Source organism: Cynara cardunculus, assembly GCF_001531365.2.
Source record: "Cynara cardunculus var. scolymus isolate 2C chromosome LG 9, CcrdV1, whole genome shotgun sequence".
Classification (NCBI taxonomy): Eukaryota; Viridiplantae; Streptophyta; class Magnoliopsida; order Asterales; family Asteraceae; genus Cynara; species Cynara cardunculus.
The window spans coordinates 3,921,903-3,941,162 of record NC_037536.1 but is presented as its reverse complement, the minus strand read 5'-3'; the positions used below and the strand labels follow the sequence as shown (position 1 = coordinate 3,941,162).

Sequence of the window (19,260 nt, the reverse complement as noted above, 5' to 3'; positions counted from 1 at the left end):
TATATATATATTTGTTCCGTTATATAAAGGAACTCAGTACGTGTTTTTACATACAATGTGAAGTGTGATATTTAAGGTACCTTAGTCAAAGAAACAAACCAAAAAGCACATGGAAGAGGAATGTAATTTAAGGTTTGTTTTATAGGTGCTGAATGGTTTGATGGAGAATAATTAAGTGGTCATAATGATTAAAAGACTCTTATGATATATTGCAAAATAAAATATATTTGTTCGATAATTATTTACAATGAAATTAGGATACTGGTTAAAAGAATCTCATGATACAAAATCATTTAGATGATTTTAGAACCATTTTTTAACCAAACAATGATGATTCAGAAGTCGTCTCTCAATGAAACTATCAAGGGATAAACAAACAACTCCTACCTAAAAAGTAGTTACAAAAACTAATGTGTGACTTTAAAAGATGATTATTAATTAGGAATGTGTGTTAATAATCTTATATTTTATTTTAAATACAACAAAATATATGAAAAGAACATAACCATTTGTCATCCATACATACAGATACAATCAATAAGAAATGCGGTTTTCTTCCTGTTTATTCCTCTTTCCATCATGGTATCGTCCATGCTCCATATACACTACCTCATTTCTTATACATTCATTTACTACTAACTTGCACTAATTTACCTTTCCATAATGATCGTAGGACCAATGTAGATAGTGGCGTCCACCCACTTATACTACAGTAAAAGCAGTAGAAGAACCCGTGAAATGTTTGACCGATCCGAAAAGCGATTTCGATGCACCAAAATGTGTTATCCTGTAAACGCCCGAAACCGCTGCATCCGGAATGTGCCATTCGATAGTTGCATAGCTTCGGGCACTTAGCTTTGAAGGCCTCGACCACTTGAACTTTAGGCACCAATCATCATCATCGTATGCCGGTTCCCAGTTATTTCCAGATTGCAAAATCTCCACCAATGCAAACGTGCCTTCGGTCATAAGGTCGTTCCTCGGGCAGGCTGACCAGAACATGGCTTTAACAATATCCCCCCGTTTGAAGATCGAGTCTAGAGGAATGTCCGTCTTACAGTCGCCGAAGCTTGCACTGAGAGGGGTTGAATCCATGACAACTGGAGTCAGAAGGCTAATTTGATCATCGAGCAGGTCAGGGGGTTGCGGGCCCCGTTCGACTGGTTTGTCACTAATGAGAGAAGATGCTAACTTGTTGAATTCTTGAATGTATGCATTCAGTGTATGTGGACCGTAGAGAGTCGAAGCTCCCTGAAAATCATGAAACATATTCTCATTCAGTCGGTCGTTTTTTCAAGAGAATCAGGTTCTTAGTTATATATACATGCATAATCAAACCAAAAAAACCGGTAAATCCTACACAAAGGTAGGGTGGGAGTAGGATACTAGGATATCTCTATCCTAATGGGTATAGAGTGAGGCCATCTCCGTGAAGATACTCGGCTTGCAAAACAAGCAATGAAAGATAGAGAGCAAGTGACAGATTAGAGTGTGTGCAAAGCGGTAGGGACAAAAGTGCGGAAGTTGGGATAAAACAAAGAAGGAAACACAAAGTACAGTACTGACAACTACTGGTGTAAGAAGAAAAGTTGAGATTAGCGTACAGTAAAAGGTCACACAAGTAGGTACAAAGGTAGACATGCAAAGTAGACACTCTTGGAAATCCATCGCCGGTTATTTAGGAGAATAATCTTCTTACAGATTTTTTATAAAATGTATGACCCTCTGACATATCAAAAAACCGCATCTACCTAACAGAAAAATGTCTCCTAACACAAGAATGTGTCATGCCCCGAGTTAAATAGTCAAATAGTCAATAGGAGTAGGCTGTGTCAAAGGGTCAAGATTAATAGGTTGTGGTAGGAAAGTACAAGCAATTAGTGCTCCGGTACAAGTGGACAGTGCATGGGTAGTAAGTCGGTGGGCATTAAGTATAAATAAGGGGTGTGAGAGTGAGCGGGATTCATTCTGAATTGTGTGTTCAGTTTAGGTGATAGCCTTGGGCGAGTACTGGCCCCTCGAAAGCCAAAAATTCTGTAACTAAACTAGATATCTTATATTAAACCATTCGATTTCTTTAACCCTAATTTTCCTTGGTGTGTATCAGAATGCCTCAGGAAACATCTTTCGGAAGATTATTCTCCTAAATAACCTCATTCTTTTTTACCCCTCCCCTATAGACAAGAATGAAAAATTATAACTTCTGGAGAGAGCGAGAGCGTAAGCAGGAAGTGGTTGGAAAGAAAGGAACACAGATTACGGAAGCGCCAAAAGGAAGTGCAATGTGCAGTCCCACAGGGGTCTTTCACATTATGTGGAATTCTCTCTCGGGTTTTTTATGCTACTGCAACAGTTGATAATATTAACAAAAATATTTGTATATATAATTATATGTATGATATACAGATTTACGGTCGTAAGTCGCGACATGAGAAATGTCATGTCCTGAACTTGGCTCTTAAGACTTGAGGCTCGACCTCACTAACACGCCTCATGTCAGTTACAACCTTGGTTCTAACCAAACCAAACAAAACTAGTATATTCCACCCAAAGATGTTGTTTCCGAGAAGACACCGTCTCTCTTAACTGTTCTGTTTACTGCAATTTTACTCCTGGTCTATCCGAAGAGCCTACTAATCCTAGGGGATTACAGAATAATCCTTGAGAACAGTGTTAACACGGCTTAAGCTACACCTGGTTTACTGCTGCAAAAAAACTGAAATTTCCAAGTTTTATGTGGTAAAGAGCATCAAAGTTTTCATTGAACACAAGAAAACATGTATGGTGATTGCAATTGGCTTGAAGTTGTAAGATGTTTAATGCAAATTTAAAACGATAAAGGGAAGGTATATTTACCTCATATCTCTGAATTTGATATTCCTCAAATGTAGTCACATATTGTGAGTATGTATTTGTAAGTCCTGCTATAACAACATGCACATTGTTATCCGATTCTTCTTTGTCTCCAGATGTCAAAACTTCCTTGACAGCATCACGGAGGCGCCTCCCTGCCATAGTTGTGAATTCTACATGGACAAAAAAACGACATTTATAAGAATGAAAAGTAGGTTTAAGAAGAAAATAAATTAATAAAGTAAATGTGCCAAAAATCAATGAAGCAGCTTTAAAGACGTTAAGAGCATCTCCAACAGTTTCTCCATGATTTCTCCAATATGGAGAATCAAAAGTCAAAATCTCCAAAAAAAAATGGCAGTCAACTCCATCAGCTTCACCATTTTGGAGATTCTAACATTAATTTTATTATTAAAATATTCAATAATATTAAAAAAGGTCCTCTCTCTTTCTCCCTTCAATTCTATTGGTTGGTTGGAGAGTTTTTTCTTGGAAGAACAAGGCCATTCTCTCTTTACACATTTAATTTTGGACGATTCTCCAAATTTCTAGAAACATTCCCTCAATCTCATACTTTCTCCATTTTGGAGGAGATGTTGGAGATGCTCTTAAGTTTCTTCATCGCTCTGACAAGATGGAATGCTAACCAGTGAGACAAGTCATATGCAAAATAAGTCATTTTACACCCAAGAAGTTATGGCATTACTTGACAATGTAATAACATCAAATTCTTTTTAACAATATTATTAACAGATTTACTAGGGGGCTGCAGGATAAATAAAGGGAACAGATGGCCAATAATTACCTCCTGGAACACTGAGGATAACAAGTTGCCCGATTTGCAAAATCTGAATAGGAAGTATGGACGGCTGCATAAATCACGATGAGAAATATGAGAGAACATTTCATAAGCTAAAGCCTCCCACCCATTATAAAGTGTGCACCCACATGAATCTACTAATAATGATGATGGTAACTCTCTTAAGGCATTATATCATCTTAAAACCAACACTGATAGTGACTTATAAGGTCTGCTCTCATGCAAGCACACAAAACTAATGATCTATCAAAATTGAAACTCAAATAATCTTTAAGGTGCATGTTTCATACGCAGAATGAGGGAAATGGAGAACTACTTGTGGTGGTCTCATGAAGTTAAGATACACCAAGATTGCAACTAATATACCAGAATATTCACATTAATCTTAACTAGCTTTTCAAAATTGTATCATATCTAACTTTCTCTCTTTCACACACATTTCATAAGCCAAGTTGGGTTCCCGTGAGAAAGAAAGTTATGGGAGAAGGGTAGAAGGTTCTCCACTCTTGGATCAATCCTAATTGAAGATCAACACTAGTTAGATGCACCGGATCAATTCCCTTCTAAAACGCAACTCATGGGTGACCATGAGATTAAAAGTGATCAAGGGTGGAGATCTCTTCCTACGCTTCTCACTTAACTCTTCTTCTCACACGATCCTTCGCCTCATAAGCCAGGAGTCTTTGTTTGGGGTAGAAGGTCAGGTCTGTATACATCCCTCCCAGAAACAGCCTCTCTACTGGGTTCCTTTGGTTTGTTTAATGTCGGATGGTTCAGGCACTCTGCTTGCGCTCAGTAATAAAAAAACAGCGATCCCTCCCCTTCTGCTTTCATCACTTAATTTGCAACTAATATAACAGGATACATAATTCAAATGTCTTATACGAATGGCATTATTATAACACATATAGTTTGAACCTTTGAGGTGACATTCACGTTATTAATCAGAATGAGCTGAACTTGCAAGAATGAAGCCACTACTAGGCACAGAAGAAAACAAAGTTCTTTCCAAACAGGGACGACGCTACTCCTCTTCATGAGTTAGTATAATAGGTCAAAATATTTGATCCTTTCATCAATGGAATCTATACAACGTGATCTTGAAAATCGAATATGTAACAGGATATAGTGATGTTTTTGTGTTATATCCATTATACTACCACATTCATGATAACTATATGGGTCTGAATTTAGGATAGGTTGAGAGCAAAAGTAATCATGCATAGATTCTTAAATTATGATTTTTAACAGTATAGGTGGATCTTGCTAAGAACTAAAGACAGTATGTCGAACCTAGTACATGTTACAACACAAAAACTACATGAAAATCCATGACAGCATCATTATTGGTAGAATGCCAGACCCCACAAGGACAACCAGTGGAAGGTCAACCACACCGATGATTCCACAAGTGGGGATATGTCTAGGAAAAAGATGTTTCTGGGAAAACTTGGAGCCCGAGCTCACATCAAAACCACCTATAAATAGGTCAAGAAACCTGGTTAAAAAGAACTTCTGATTTCTGAATGCATCATATAACTATTTACTGACTAGGTGCTTCTATTTTGCATAACCTCCTACACTTGGTGTGTAGACTAATTCTCACACTGGCAGTGGTCCAAGGGTCCAAATCCCTTGAGCACATGAAGCAAAAAGTTCTCATATTGTTAGTTGTCCTGAGAACAGCATCCTGTTTACATTCAAATTTTGAAGTTCACTTCTTACATCTTTTCACATAATCTCAAATCACTGTTATACCTGAGGGTTAATAAGTCATTGTAATAAAACTGGGTAATAGAAGTACAAGTGGCTAATGCTTAGATAGTACAAGTATGCAATGCAAGGTTTTATTGAGTCTCAGCATTACTAGTATAAATAGGAGGTAGGGGTTTGAGAAGAGGCACTCTGTTTTGTTATTTCATTGGCGTGAGCCTTGGGAGAGCCCCAGCCTCTCGAAAGCTAGTTTCCTTTCTTGTAATCATAAATTTTGCTAGTAGTAAATCATATGAAACCCTAGGATTCTGCCAATTTGAGCATCCGAGTATATCAGTCACATCATACATATGACACACAGCTTAGAACACATTGATGACATTCTGCTCATCCCCAAAAAGCTTCCCCTTTATCTTCAATACACCATTTATAAATTCAAAAACATAAAACAAAATAATGTTTAAAACCAAAAAAATAAACAATTATAGACATTTCCTGTAATGAGAACTAGGTTAGATTAGAGTTGGAGTTTTACTCACAGCCCAGTCATATGGTTCATGCATTTCACCAGTGTCAATCAGAATGGGTTTTGGATCCTGACAATTGATCTGCTTCTCATCTGGCTTTTTCAGTAAGCCTCCAACAAGCTTCCAAAAGGCATTTCCCTAAAGATCATTCAAAACATTACCATTGCACGTCTTAGAGCCATTTAAGAAGATGCTGAAGGTGTGTAGGCATGTAATGTAAGCTTATAACCTCGTCATCTCCCTGCTTGAAGTCAAATGCTCCAGGTCCGTCAGTGGTTCCAGCAGCAAAAGAAAAGCCCATGGCAGCAGGGCATGTTCTGACCAATTCATTACTTTCTCCAACTTCTGACAATTGGACTGGGAGGTCAGAGAAATCAATATATGTGTGTCGATACCTTACTGTTCCTTTCAGTTGTTCAGAAGCATTTTGGAACAGCTCCATAGCTTTTTCAAACTGTCTTTCACCAATGATACGTGTACTCTCAAATTCATCTGGGTAACTGTCAAAGAAAATGGCATACATGTTTTCATTCTAGGTAGTCTTGAAACTCCTAAAAGTGGCATATTCCTCCCTCCTTCCCAAAATAAATGTCCATAATAGAAAAAACAATCAGTTTTAGAGATGTGTAATTATTACACTGTAGTTATTAATTAACTGAATGACAATTATACCTATAATAAAAAAGTGCACAATTCTAGTAATGCATAATTATTCCGCTGATGAATTTCTCTACCTCATCAACTCTTAAATATTTGTGAGTCAAAATTAAGGGAATGATTGAAAATTTAGTAAATTATAACCATCTGCTTTTTAAAGTTTGTACTTATTTTGGGACAAACTTAAATAGAAATGTCGACACTTATTTTGGGACAGAGGGAGTATGAGGAAGGTACAAACCCTGGACCACGGCCATAGCACAGTTCACTTCGACCATTGCAGGTACTCTGATTGAAATCACAGGGCAAGCCAGTGTCTATGCAAAATGCTCCAAGCACATTCGGGCTTACATCGCCACAATTTGATTGACAAAATGCAGATATGAATTGAGGGCGTTCAGCCTGCCTAAGGGTACTCCTGACTCGTTTTGCAACACTTAAAGCTCTTGTAACAGGTCTTCCAGGAGAAGACTGGTAGGTGGAAGCAATGTCCATCAACTTTTTACCTGTGTGGGGAAGAGATTATAAGAGGCCTTATCTTATACATTTTGCATAAAGCAAGAAAAGTATGTACCAACAGCCAGATAACAAATCACCACCAGCGTCTAGTCTCTACACTCGAAGGGGTCTCCATACATGTGCATGACTATATTTGTAAAAAGATAATCTAATTGCTTTAGGTAATTCAGAAGATCTTTCACGAATGAACTTTTACTGAGATCCTATAAATAGCATCAAATCACAAGAACACTAGAGAACCAATGCACCCGCCCTCTATCCTCCGGTTGACATCGCCAAACTTTTAAGGCACAAAGTAGCATGTATTTTGATAATTTACAAGTCAAATACGATACAAGATTAAACTTACGGTGTTCATGAAAATCTGGAATTATGTTGGAGATTCTTCGAGGTACTTTATAAGCCCCAGATTTGATGAGTGATTGGCTTTCGAATCCTTTGTGCATGACATCTGTATTATACCAATCCTCCATAAATCGTGCAGCTGCGCCTTTATTGTCACCACTAATCAATGAATTTGTACGGCTCATAGACGTTCCATGAGTCGCAAACCAATTAAAGCTTCCAATAGGACCCCACTCTTCATCTACAAACTTCATGAGTGTCATTTCTTTATCAGTGTCGTATTTATAATTTCTCCTTTCTTCTTCTGGATTATTGAGATAAGCACTGGGACTACGGTTTATGCTAGCATCTAAGAGCTCTCCTGCAAATTTAACCTAATGATCAGAGCCCTGAAAAACAAGATACATGAGCTACCTTTGTTCTAAGTAATCAATAGTCAAGTGTGCCAATCCTGACTCATCCTTCCTATGTGGTTCGTTTAACTAGATGTAGCATCAAGAACTGGTAGGCCAATGCAAAGAGTAAGAATTCTAAGCTCTACATTACGTCCATTATGCATGAGTTGGTATTTTCTAAGAATACTTGAGATTATTCAGCAAAGACAACAAATATGAAATAATTGTACTTATCGCAGCTTGTGCAAATGATTAATTAATAAGAATTGCTAAATTTATTCAATATTATATCCACTTAGTTATTTTTTATGATTAGATAGATAGGTCTAGAATCCACATGAACTCCAACATGTTTTACTCATAGATGCGACTCAACTGAAGAACTTTATAGGTACATAAAAGGGTGAACAGCTTATTTGCATGAGCAATTTAGTTCCGAAAAAAGGAACAATATATGGTTATTATCAGAACATTTGAAAAAAAAACAATTAGCAGTAACTCTAACTGATTTAGGATACCTTTATTTATAAAGATAGAACCTGGACGAAGATTCTCATGAGCTTGGGTGATGCTTTTTTCAATGCCATCCACAAGGGCATTGAAGGATTGTTGTACAAAACCAAGAGATGTTATAATATATACAACATATTGAAGATATCCTCCAGGCCCAGCATGAGTATGGATCCCACTGATGGCAACATTATCCTCCGTATATAGGTCACCATACCTTTGTCATTAAAAAAAAGAGAGATTGGAATAATTCGGATATGGTTATTGAAAGCAGTCTAGTAATGTTAAAAGAGCCTGCAGCAAACTAACACTGTAATGATACATAAGCATGGTTATTTTTTCAAAAAAAATCCTTTTTCCTAGTACCACCGTCCTACTATCTTCTCACCGACCCCACCCCTCCTAGCATATCTTTTGACTTGGTGAACACGCAAATACATAGCATTGAGGAAATGGGATTACGGAGAAAAGGACGATTACTTCAAATGATTTGCAACAGACATAGAATGAAGTGCGCTTAAAACTGCAAGGTTAAAGTTCATTAGAAGTATCAACCTTGCCTTCAATCTTTCTATTACTTTAATTGTAACAAGCTGTGAAGCCATGCAAACATCAAGGTTCACAAATACCACGGAATTCCCTTGAGGTTCTGCGACAATGAATGTACGAGCTCGCAGTCTGAAATGAATTCCAGAGGTAGTTTGTTCAATATTAGCATATCCCATCATATTGACATCTGCAGCAGGTCCTGTAATGTCATAGCTTCCAAGACCAATCAAGTTCGTAGATTCAGACGAGGCCCCTCTGCACTTTACTAGTACCAAAAAAAGGCTCACTAATAAGCACATGCTCGTGGATAGCTTTTGTAGTACAGAACGCGAGGGGGGAGGCAGCTTCATAGCTTCTCTCATAGATGGTGAACTTTCAAAATATTGTCTCCATCCTCTGGGGAAGAAATAAAGTAGAATAAGATACAAAAGCATCCACAAATTTGAACTTAGGAGGCCACACAATGAAAGCTGTTTATAGACAACTCACAGTCAAAAGAATGTAGCTAAAAATGATATCAATGCCAATGTCATCCATGAGATACTACCCACATGGACCCAAAAGCAAACTTTTGCTCAATCATGATTAACACATTACCCTATATTATTATCTAAACTTACAACAAGCTGCTTTCAAACATCAAAAAGACCAAATTTCATATTTTTCTTATGTATCTGCCAGTTCAAAAGCATAAGCAAGTGAGATAACAATATTTCTTTTCCAAGAGTAAGAATGGATTTAGCAATAGGAAATCATTGTAACCGCCCATTTCATCACATGTCTTGGATCAATTCCTCTAACGGTTGATGATGGGTTTTTTAGTTTTTCATTTTTTAGCATTTTCCCCTAAACCTGAGTCTCTCTCTCTCTCTCTCTCTCTCTCTCTCTCTCTCTCTCTATATATATATATATATATATATATATATATAATCTAGGTAGAAGTATTTAATACATAATAACCTGAGTCTCTAGGTAGAAGTATATAATACATAATAACCTAAGTCTCTCTCTCTCTATATATATACATATATATATAGGTACAAGTATTTAATACATAATAGCAATACAAATTTTTGTTGTTAAAATGTAAAGACATCATAAAAAATTCAATTTTGAAAATAGCAGTTCCAAGCTCAAACGCATAAACTGGATCCTGACTGTCACCAAGCACTCCTAAAAATTGGGAAGACTCAATTGGTGTCAATAAGTTGTACAAAACTTAACACCACAACTTGATTACTTGTAGCATTTGTAATGATGATTTATATAGTCATATAATGATATAATTTCCTATAAAAAAATACATATAACCAATATACGAGTTATGAAGCTGATCATTTAGCATGTCTGACCTAAAAAGTTTACCGTATATCAACAATTAGGATCATCAAAAAAGTAATCATTTGTTGAAGAAGATTATACAAAATAACCAAACAAGCATTACCAACCCTAAATCCTTATCATTACCAATTCAATCGTAGACTAAATCAAATACCGAATCAAATTAGGAACTTTTACCATAGTACAGAGAATTCAATCTATTAACAAATCCCTAATACTTGTTAGTTCTTAATTTTCACCCAATGTCACATAATCACAGTTTAGATTAAGCTTCTGGTACATGATGCAATTATAAACACAAAATGAGTAACTATTTAAAGCTAACTTGAACCGAATGGTAAATTTACCTGATTTTGGAATGCAATAACTTCGAAATTGGTGGGAGCGAGGAGCTTTACAGGCTAGAGTAGCTTCAAACATGAAGCTTGAAGATTTTATTGTCAAGGATGAGGTCCTTCTCGAAGTTGTCAGTTGTTTGGGTTTACGTGGTACAGGTATGACCGTATGAAGATGAATTTGCAGATAAGTCCTCCCAATATAGTTAGTTTCAATAGTGCCCCCTCATATCTTAAAGAATGTGTTTGACAAACTAGCCGTTAACCGTTGATTGATAACTTAGGGTTTGATTGATTTTCCAATAAGTTGACTGTATAGATTAATCTGCCTGTATAGATTATGAGGTCTTCTTTCATATATGGAAGAAAAGTGTTTTTTCTAGTTTCAAGAGACAGTTTTGTCTATATAAATTAATCTGTCTGTATAGATTATGAGGTCTTTTTTTTCTTCCATATATGGGAGAAGAGTGTTTTTTCTAATTTTGAGGAAAAAACAGATTTTGTGCATAAAGTTTCTTTTAAAAATTTACTAAGTAATCCCTCAACTAGCAAAAGTTGACATATTGAGCACAAAAGGTCCACATAATCATGCAAAAAACACAAATACGTTAGATTTATTTTGGCTTTTGGGTAATTTAATGAGCCATTCGAGTTTGAGTTTGAGAATTTCAAGCTCGGGCTCATAATTCTCAAGCTTGAATACAAAATAAGATCATTTAACTTAATGAGTTGAGTTGAGTTTCAAGATATCAATATTCGATTTGGCTCGTTCGATTAATTTTTCAAGCGGTACATATTTTCATGTTCATAAATTATACAAGTAAAATAAAAAAAATTATCGAGCTCGAGTCAACAAGTGAGTCAAATGATTTTGTGTTCGAGTATTATAAATGTTGAAAATTTTAGGTCATAATGTGTAACTCAAAATTGTTAAATTGGCATCGAGCTCCAGCTCGAACATTAAAAATATATTTGAGTTCAAAGCGAATCAAAATAACTTGTTGCTCGACTCGTTACAAACAATTGTAATGATATTTGAAAACTAAGTAATTAACAAAATGTGTATCGCTTGTTTTTATATAAAAAAAGAGAATAATTTTTTTATTAGAACATACAAACTATAATATCCCACTTGAAAATAACGTCTAAATATGAAGATGTAGATGGACTTTTTCTCAATCTCAAGAGACGTTAGTTTCAAGAAATATAGAATGTTATTAAGAATGCTAAATTGTTTACCCTTAAATCTTAACTTAAGGCAATTTATCAAATACTTATCGGGCAAGTGCTTACCAGCAAAAATCCCAACCTTCCTTACCTTATTGGGTAATATTTTTGGCCATTAAAATGGATTGTTGTCTATGTGCATCTTGTAAGGTAAATGACACCTGGTAAGCAAGAATTGGATAAGTGCTCGATAAACAACCCCTTGGTGTTTTTACATTTTGGAGCCGTTTATCTAGCACTTACAAGGTAAGCGGTTATTGGCAAGCGTCACAATTCTCACTTACCTTATCGGGTAACATTCTTGATCATCAAAATAGATTGATGGTAAACGTTTATCATCCAATAAGCACTTGTCGAATAAGAGTCGCCACCCTCACCAGATAAGACTCTCAATCAATCATCACCTTCCCTCTTACTTGGTAAAATTCTCGGTCATTCTTATGCTCACCCGATAAGGTAATTGACCCGATAAGTGTTTAGTAACCGACACCTGACTCTTCATTTAACTTGATTATTAATAGAGATAAATACAAGCCGGTGTAAACACCTAATAATTAATCCAAAAAAAAAACTTCATCTCTTGCATTGCACCCTTTCAACACAAATCAAAACTTAGGATACAACCTCATCTAATCCAACAACTTTTGACAAAATTCCATAAAAATGTGATCAAAACTTTGAGGAATTAAACAGGACTTCTGTAATCTGGCTACATGACTTTAAATTCCACAACTCAATGCCTCCTTTGCTTTGCACGTTTCCACGAGCTTTTACCTTTGATCTTCCATTTATCAACCCCGCCTGGCTGGTTTTTCTCTTCAATCTCTCGGACCTTCCGCTTCCTAAAACAACAAGCATATCATATATATGTGTATATATATATATATATCAAAAACAAGTTGGTGGGCATCCTTGCAGAATGAGAGGGAGGTTGGGTTTGCCTCCCCCTGGGACATACGACTTACCTCCGATGATAGTCATAGGACCAGTGGTGGGGTGGAGTCATACCCTTTTGCAAAAAGCAAGCAACTAGGAAAGCCTCACAGACTGAGGGGCCGTTTACCAAATGCTTATTGGGTAAGCGTTTACTGACAAGAGTCACCACGCTTACTCACCTTAACGGGCAACATTTCTTGCCATCAAAACGGATTGATTGTAAGCATTTATAACCCGGTAAGTATTTACCAGGTAAGAGTCAGCACCCTTACGGGTAAGATTCTCAGTCCTTGTTATGTTCACCTTATAAGGTAATTGAACCCCTAAGCACTTACCAAGGTAAGTGTTTAGTAAACGGTCCTAATTAACCTCCGCATTTGGGTTATGTTCGGTAAAAATTAGCTAGCTATTGGCCAATAAGTTAATGATTTTGGTTGATAAACGAATCATGTTTGGTAAAAACTAGCTTGATAAAGCTAGATGACAATGTAAAATAATCTAAAGGGACATGTTTAAAAATTACTTGGAAAAACATAAGGAGAATAACTGGGAAAAAGAAGTGGAAAAAATACTTTGGAGCTTCTTCAAACGTTACTTGAAGTGGATTTTCAAAAAGCTAGCTTATGGCTAACGAAACGGAGCTTTTTCAATAAACTCAAAAAATAAGCAAGCTTATGGTTGCCAAACATGGCGTTACTCTCACCTGTAAACCTTGAGTGACTGATCAGATAATAGCTCATCAGCAAGAGTTGGTTTCCTTTCTTTCTTTGTAAGTCTACTGGTGAAATACTCTGATACTGGCTCCACAACCGTTCCAACCTGACAATTTCAAATACTCTCATTAATCTACCTCGAACTCAAGAAAGCCGAACAAACCAAACACACTCGGTATGTCCCACTAAAAAGTCAGGTATCGGGGTGGGATGTAGGCAGACATCTCCACTCCAAAGAGTAAAGTTGAAAAGAATGGAGAAGCTTGAGTCCAAAAAATTATAAATAAAAAACAGAGCGCATTCGAGAAAAAGAATGTTACAAAGTGAAATGATGAACCTACCTGGAAATATTTTGGGAATATGTTTAATTTGGAGTCACCCTTCTTATAATGCCTCTTTGGATCAATCACGTTTCGCAACTGCAAACACCAAGAATTGTTACAAAGTGAAATGATTTTATATCTTTCTAGGAGGAAAGATACAAAGTAGACACCATCAAAGTCTGTAAGAATCCATCCATAATCGACGACCATCATACATCAGCCATTATAGTCTAATATCAAGAAACTCAAACGGTAAAGAATAATTGTGTGCTATAAAGGAAATCAAAGATGCAGCTATGATAAATGATAATCTTTTTTTTCCTGATTTTCTCATCCTGCGGCCATCCGTTTCACCATTTTTCCCTTCTCTATAACCACCTTCTCTTTTGACACCACCACAGGAAATCAATTCAGTTCATGCATAAGCTTTAGTCGTTCAAAAATTAGAAGCCCGTAAACCTGTGTGACAATATAAACATTGCAAAGTGCAGCACAACAAATACAACATGGACTATTGAGGAGTTCATATTAGGCTTTTCCTATATATATGATAGATAAATTCCTCTTTAAGTTCATAACAATCTTTTCCTTTAGCAGAATGCTCAATACTTTCCTTTCTCATTTTCTACATTAAGTTTATGGATTTCAAAAATAAAAGTTGCTGAAGTAGCTTACAGAAAAAGACAGAAAACAGAACTCTTTACTAGACAACCTGTTGAAAGAAACAACAGAATAGGTGACAATGAACACAGCCTTCTCCAAAACTCTTAAGGGAAAAAGACTACATTCACCACATTGAAGCAAAAACAAACAACTTAAATATTACTGACTATACCAGCTAAGATAATAAGTATAACACTAATGATTTCTGATCTGTCCATAGCAAACCAGACACATCCAATTGGCCAAGAAGCATCGTGGATGAATGGAGGGGGAAAAGAGGCATGTAACTAGGGAGAAATGGGGTCAATGGAGCAAGAGGGATTGGGTTGCATAGAAATTAGGTAGTGAGCTCAGCAATATGCTAGCAGACAAGCTCTCGCTTTTCATTTCTTAACAATGCATCGTCATAGCTGTCGGTCTTCAACCCATCAACCTGGACCCTATCTGACGAACCTAATGGCTTGTTCGTGTTCATAGCTTTGTGAGTCATGTTCATGGTTTGACTGTGTCAATACTGGACTATCTAAGCGAGAGTGGGGTAAGACGTGTGAGTTAGGGTGAATTTTTGGTTAAGTTGGTGGGTTATCGTCATAATGATGATATATGTATGAGATGCCCACTAAACCCCTCTAAAGATGTGCAAGCCACTTTCTTATGGAGTTAAAATGAGGGACCAAGAAGTCCTGGAACTAAGCCTACAGGTTACAACAATGGCCAAGGACAGTTTTTTTAAATATAATCTATCTAATAAGAATCAACAATGGAAAATATTTCCATGAATGATGAGAAGTGAAGGCACCTTCAGCAGCTTAAGATCTTTTTTCAACTCAGGCGTGAGTGTAGGAGCAGGCATATCAAACCTACACACATTTCAAACATGCTTAAGTCAACTTCAGCTGAATCCCGGAAAAAACTTGGATATATGATTTGAGTACAAAGTATTTCATTAAGAATGTGAACATACCAATTCTTTCCAGTTGTGTCTTTGACTTGCTTCTTCAGTAATTTGTTTACCTTTTTGGGATCGTGAGGTGGAACGAAAAGCCCATCAATGAGCTCTGACTTGGGCTTATATACCAGACTACTTTCTGATACATTTTGAGACTTGGCATTCGACCCACCTTTTGTACCAAATAAAAGAGAAGGTAGCTTTGGTTCCCATGACAGACCGATCACTTTCTTATCTTCAAGCATTCTGTTTCCTATGAAAAAACCAAACTGTTAGCCTCTGCTTCCAATATAAAAGTGACACTAGTGAATTCTCAAATGCAGCAGAACTTTTTGCAGACATCATAATTTTCTAGATCCACTATATATATATTTATTATAAATAGTCATGTACTCTTGCGATGCATTGGGATGCAATATTTTATCTTTTGTACCAAATAAAAGAGAAGGTAGCTTTGGTTCCCATGACAGACCGATCACTTTCTTATCATCAAGCATTCTGTTTCCTATGAAAAAACCAAAACTGTTAGCCTCTGCTTCCAATATAAAAGTGAACACTAGTGAATTCTCAAATGCAGCAGAACTTTTTGCAGACATCATAATTTTCTAGATCCACTATATATTTATTATAAGTAGTCATGTACTCTTGCGATGCATTGGGATGCAATATTTTATTTTAACCCAAGAATCGAAAATTAATAGAATTTCTCAATAAAAAACAAATTTGGAAATTTATGTTTGAATTAAATCGAAATTACAAAATGTGGACTTGTTACGTCTTACTAATTCGAACACCTGGAAAGAAAAACTCAAAAAAATTATATACCAGACTACTGTATGACACTAAGGGGCTGTTCGGTTGGTTTTCCATTAAATCCTATATGGATTAAGCTGTTTGTATTGATTATCTGTATGACTTAAGTTGTTGTTCGGCTGGCCTGCCGAATAAATAATCTAAATGTTAGAAATGACTATTTTACCCATAGCTATATTAAACACTGTATGTGCAAACACCACATTTCTTTTAGCCATCTCATCAAACACCTTCTACAACAAACAAAGAGCCATAATCTAATTGAGGCTTGAAAAAAATGGACAACAAACAAGAAATTAATAGAAATCAATCAATGTAGGTATCGATCAAAGACTTCCTCATCTCATCCATGATGGTATCATAGGTATCCCCCACTTGAAGGTGGGGTCTAGGGAGGGTAAGATGTATGGAGATTTTTCCACCCGCTCTAATAGCTCCGAATAAATTAAATACATGCATTAAGATTTTTCTTCATATTTTTTATTTTTGTCGAGTATTTTGAACTTCAAATTTTGGTTTGTGAAAAGTGCCAAATGGAATTTCAAAGACCAGAAAGAGTTTATATCAAATCATAACAGAGAATATTACAGACAATTGTCTGCCAGAAAACTTCAACACCAAGAACATCGGCTATCACCGTGACCAGGGACAACTTTAAATTGGATCAAATGCCCGCAAAGCCACTCGAAATGTTTTTAGCTGAACTCCACCTTCGAGGGATTTTTGAGTTTTTTGGTTGATTTGGAGGGATTTTTTTAAAGTTTTTTGGTTGATACCGGGAATTTTTCTTGGTTTTTTGGTTGATTTCGAGAGAATTTTTATGGTTGATTTCAAGGGTCTTATTCAGTTTTTTGGGTTGATTTTGTAAAAAATCTCAACTTTAAGGATTTTGATTCTCGTTATGGATCTAGGATTTTAGTACTGATGTTTTGCAAATTAATATCAACTAACCAAATTTAAAGAACCCTAGATTGATTAAACAAACTAACATCAACAAGACAACAACTAAGGTTGAGAAAATCAAAATAAGCAAGAAAATTAACATCAAACTAACAGATACAAGGCAAATAGTCAAAACCAAATGTAAAAACTCAAAACAAACAAATAAATCATGTTACAAATCAATGAAATCATGTAAACATAATTGTATAATATTATAACTAAAGTTAGGGCAAATGAAAGGATTTAGGACGATTATATTTGAGTTGGGTTTTGGAACAAAACCTGAATGAAAGATCGAGAGCGTGACTGAGAGAGTATGATAGCCGAAGTCAGGGCCGGTCCTGAGATTTTTGGTGCCCACGGTGAAAAGTCCAAATGATGCCCAATTAAAAACATACAAGTGTGGTAATTTACAATTGTCTAGCTTTTTCCTTCATAGACCGAGAGATCCATTAGTGTTTTTTGTTCATAAGTGTGATTGTATAGTTGAGTGTTTACCTTAAAATAATATATTAAAGTTTCTTTAATCAAATTGTTATAGCCCTTGCGTTTAAACACTAACTCACCTACTTGTCCCATTTACTACATCCCACGTCTTCTATATAAACCAAAATCGTCTTCTATATAAACCAAAATCAACACTCGTACCTTCTTAATCCAACTCCAAACACTTAATTGGTTGGTTCTTCTTCAATTATTTACACTCTACAACATCAATGGCCCATTCCTACTTCACTARTTTTGTCCTACTAGTTTTAGTCACTTAAGGTGTTTGCCTATGAAATTAGCTATTGCATGACTCCATTAGTCCATCATGTGTTTCATATAATCATATTTAGGGTCTTGACCAATGATAATCATGAGTTTCATATGTAAAATTGTAAAGTTAAGGGAGAACAGTCAAGTGAATTAGTTACTGCACATTCAAGTGAGGGCAAATCATCACTTAACTACTGCACATTTATAGGTCTATTCAACTATATTAGAGTTGCTGAAATTGTGTTAATATACATCAAAATCTAATGGGATTAGAACAAATATCGGTGGATGATAACTTGAATATTAATCACAGAACGAAAAACTACAACTTCAGAGATAGGCTTGATTGATTCGATGAACAGCTAGATCAATTAATAACAATAGTATTCATTTAACTTTAAACAAACATAAAAACTTACTTGTGCAGTTGAAGAGTCAATCTAAGAGAAATCAACAATGCAAGCTTCTGATAATTTCTGCAGCAAATTACTTTCCTCTACCTCTTTTCCTGTACCTAGGCTGGGATTAAAGAAATAAGGAATATTAMCATGCCAAATAACCAAACTTACAATAAACTCAAAACTTGAAAGCTCACCATTAACCAAAGACTCAGGCTTCCTACACTTAGAAACATAAATGACAAACCACAAAGGACATTATAATACATGATACAGTATGTATAATTAACAGTCAACCACCCAACAATTAACAAATGGCAGCAAAACGCATGGATTTCAATTAGGATTTAGGCATACATGATACATTAACATTACTAAATTCTAATTTTGAGGTTTGTAACAAGTGAAACAAAAACAATCGGTGAGTCAAACAAATTAAAATAGTCCAACAAAGCAAGTCACAGATTTCTGAATTTCACAATCACAGCTTCTAAGCTAGTTTCATTATTAGGTTTTCCAATCAAACAAAATTAAAAATTTAAATAATAAAGTAAGTAAAATAACTAAATAAGTACTATAATAACCCGAAGTTAAAGACTTAAATGTTAAATCCCTAACCTCAATGGCTCAACAGTAAACACAAGAGAGAGGGCAACGGGCGAGTGGCGAAGGGCGGAGGCCGGAGAGCGAGAGTGGGAGCCGGGAGGCAGAGAGCGAGAGCGACTGGCGACGAGAGAGGCAGCCGCAGACGGCAGACGGCCGTCGATAGGCGAGAGAGGCAGAGGAGAGAGCGTCGAGCGAGAGCGAGAGAGCCAGCCGATTGCGATTTCGATTTCTATTGAGAGTGAACACAGACGAAGCGAGAGTCGAGACCCGAGGATGAATGGATGATGGACATGGGCTGGTAAGTGGTAACGGACTAAGGTTAACGCTAACGATAATATTTTTAGGCCCAAATAAAAACTGAATCTAC

At 36.1% G+C, this 19,260-nt stretch overlaps 2 protein-coding genes across 6 annotated transcripts; both read right to left on the bottom strand.

Annotated features, from left to right (window-relative positions):
- Positions 1 to 436: 436 nt before the first annotated feature.
- Positions 437 to 10,704, bottom strand: LOC112518540 (neutral ceramidase 2-like). Of its 2 annotated transcripts, XM_025126270.1 has the most exons (11): positions 10,577 to 10,704; positions 8,895 to 9,284; positions 8,348 to 8,556; positions 7,439 to 7,795; positions 6,812 to 7,076; positions 6,309 to 6,413; positions 6,143 to 6,230; positions 5,926 to 6,051; positions 3,659 to 3,722; positions 2,857 to 3,026; positions 437 to 1,251 (listed from the first exon to the last, which is right to left on the bottom strand). In XM_025126270.1, exons 2-11 carry the CDS (start codon positions 9,248 to 9,250, stop codon positions 703 to 705), a joined length of 2,289 nt encoding a protein of 762 aa, XP_024982038.1. In that variant the 5' UTR covers positions 9,251 to 9,284; positions 10,577 to 10,704; the 3' UTR covers positions 437 to 702. The 2 variants fall into 2 exon arrangements, with proteins under 2 accessions (XP_024982038.1, XP_024982037.1); XM_025126269.1 differs by having other exon boundaries at positions 6,143 to 6,413.
- A 1,641-nt stretch (positions 10,705 to 12,345) lies between these two features.
- On the bottom strand, positions 12,346 to 19,026 carry LOC112518541 (rRNA-processing protein fcf2-like). 4 transcript variants are annotated; one of them, XM_025126271.1, is made up of 9 exons: positions 18,906 to 19,026; positions 18,309 to 18,408; positions 17,413 to 17,471; positions 15,809 to 15,880; positions 15,391 to 15,628; positions 15,226 to 15,286; positions 13,782 to 13,859; positions 13,431 to 13,546; positions 12,346 to 12,633 (listed from the first exon to the last, which is right to left on the bottom strand). In XM_025126271.1, exons 4-9 carry the CDS (start codon positions 15,870 to 15,872, stop codon positions 12,525 to 12,527), a joined length of 666 nt encoding a protein of 221 aa, XP_024982039.1. In that variant the 5' UTR covers positions 15,873 to 15,880; positions 17,413 to 17,471; positions 18,309 to 18,408; positions 18,906 to 19,026; the 3' UTR covers positions 12,346 to 12,524. The 4 variants fall into 4 exon arrangements, with proteins under 4 accessions (XP_024982039.1, XP_024982041.1, XP_024982040.1 ...); XM_025126273.1 differs by having other exon boundaries at positions 18,309 to 18,403; XM_025126272.1 differs by lacking the exon at positions 17,413 to 17,471.
- Positions 19,027 to 19,260: the final 234 nt, after the last annotated feature.

Bases quoted from the DNA above. Each gene is read 5' to 3' on its own strand.
- LOC112518541 (XM_025126271.1), bottom strand. From the start codon at position 15,872: ATGCTTGATGATAAGAAAGTGATCGGTCTGTCATGGGAACCAAAGCTA. The intron at 15,629-15,808 runs GTACAAAAGATA...GTTTTTTCATAG, and splicing joins GCTACCTTCTCTTTTATTTG to GAAACAGAATGCTTGAAGAT. The intron at 12,634-13,430 runs GTGAGAGTAACG...TTGTTGTTTTAG, and splicing joins CAGTCACTCAAGGTTTACAG to GAAGCGGAAGGTCCGAGAGA.
- LOC112518540 (XM_025126269.1), bottom strand. From the start codon at position 9,250: ATGAGAGAAGCTATGAAGCTGCCTCCCCCCTCGCGTTCTGTACTACAA. The intron at 7,796-8,347 runs GTATCCTAAATC...TTAAATTTGCAG, and splicing joins TTCTATCTTTATAAATAAAG to GAGAGCTCTTAGATGCTAGC. The intron at 3,723-5,925 runs GTGAGTAAAACT...TGATTTATGCAG, and splicing joins ATGAACCATATGACTGGGCT to CCGTCCATACTTCCTATTCA.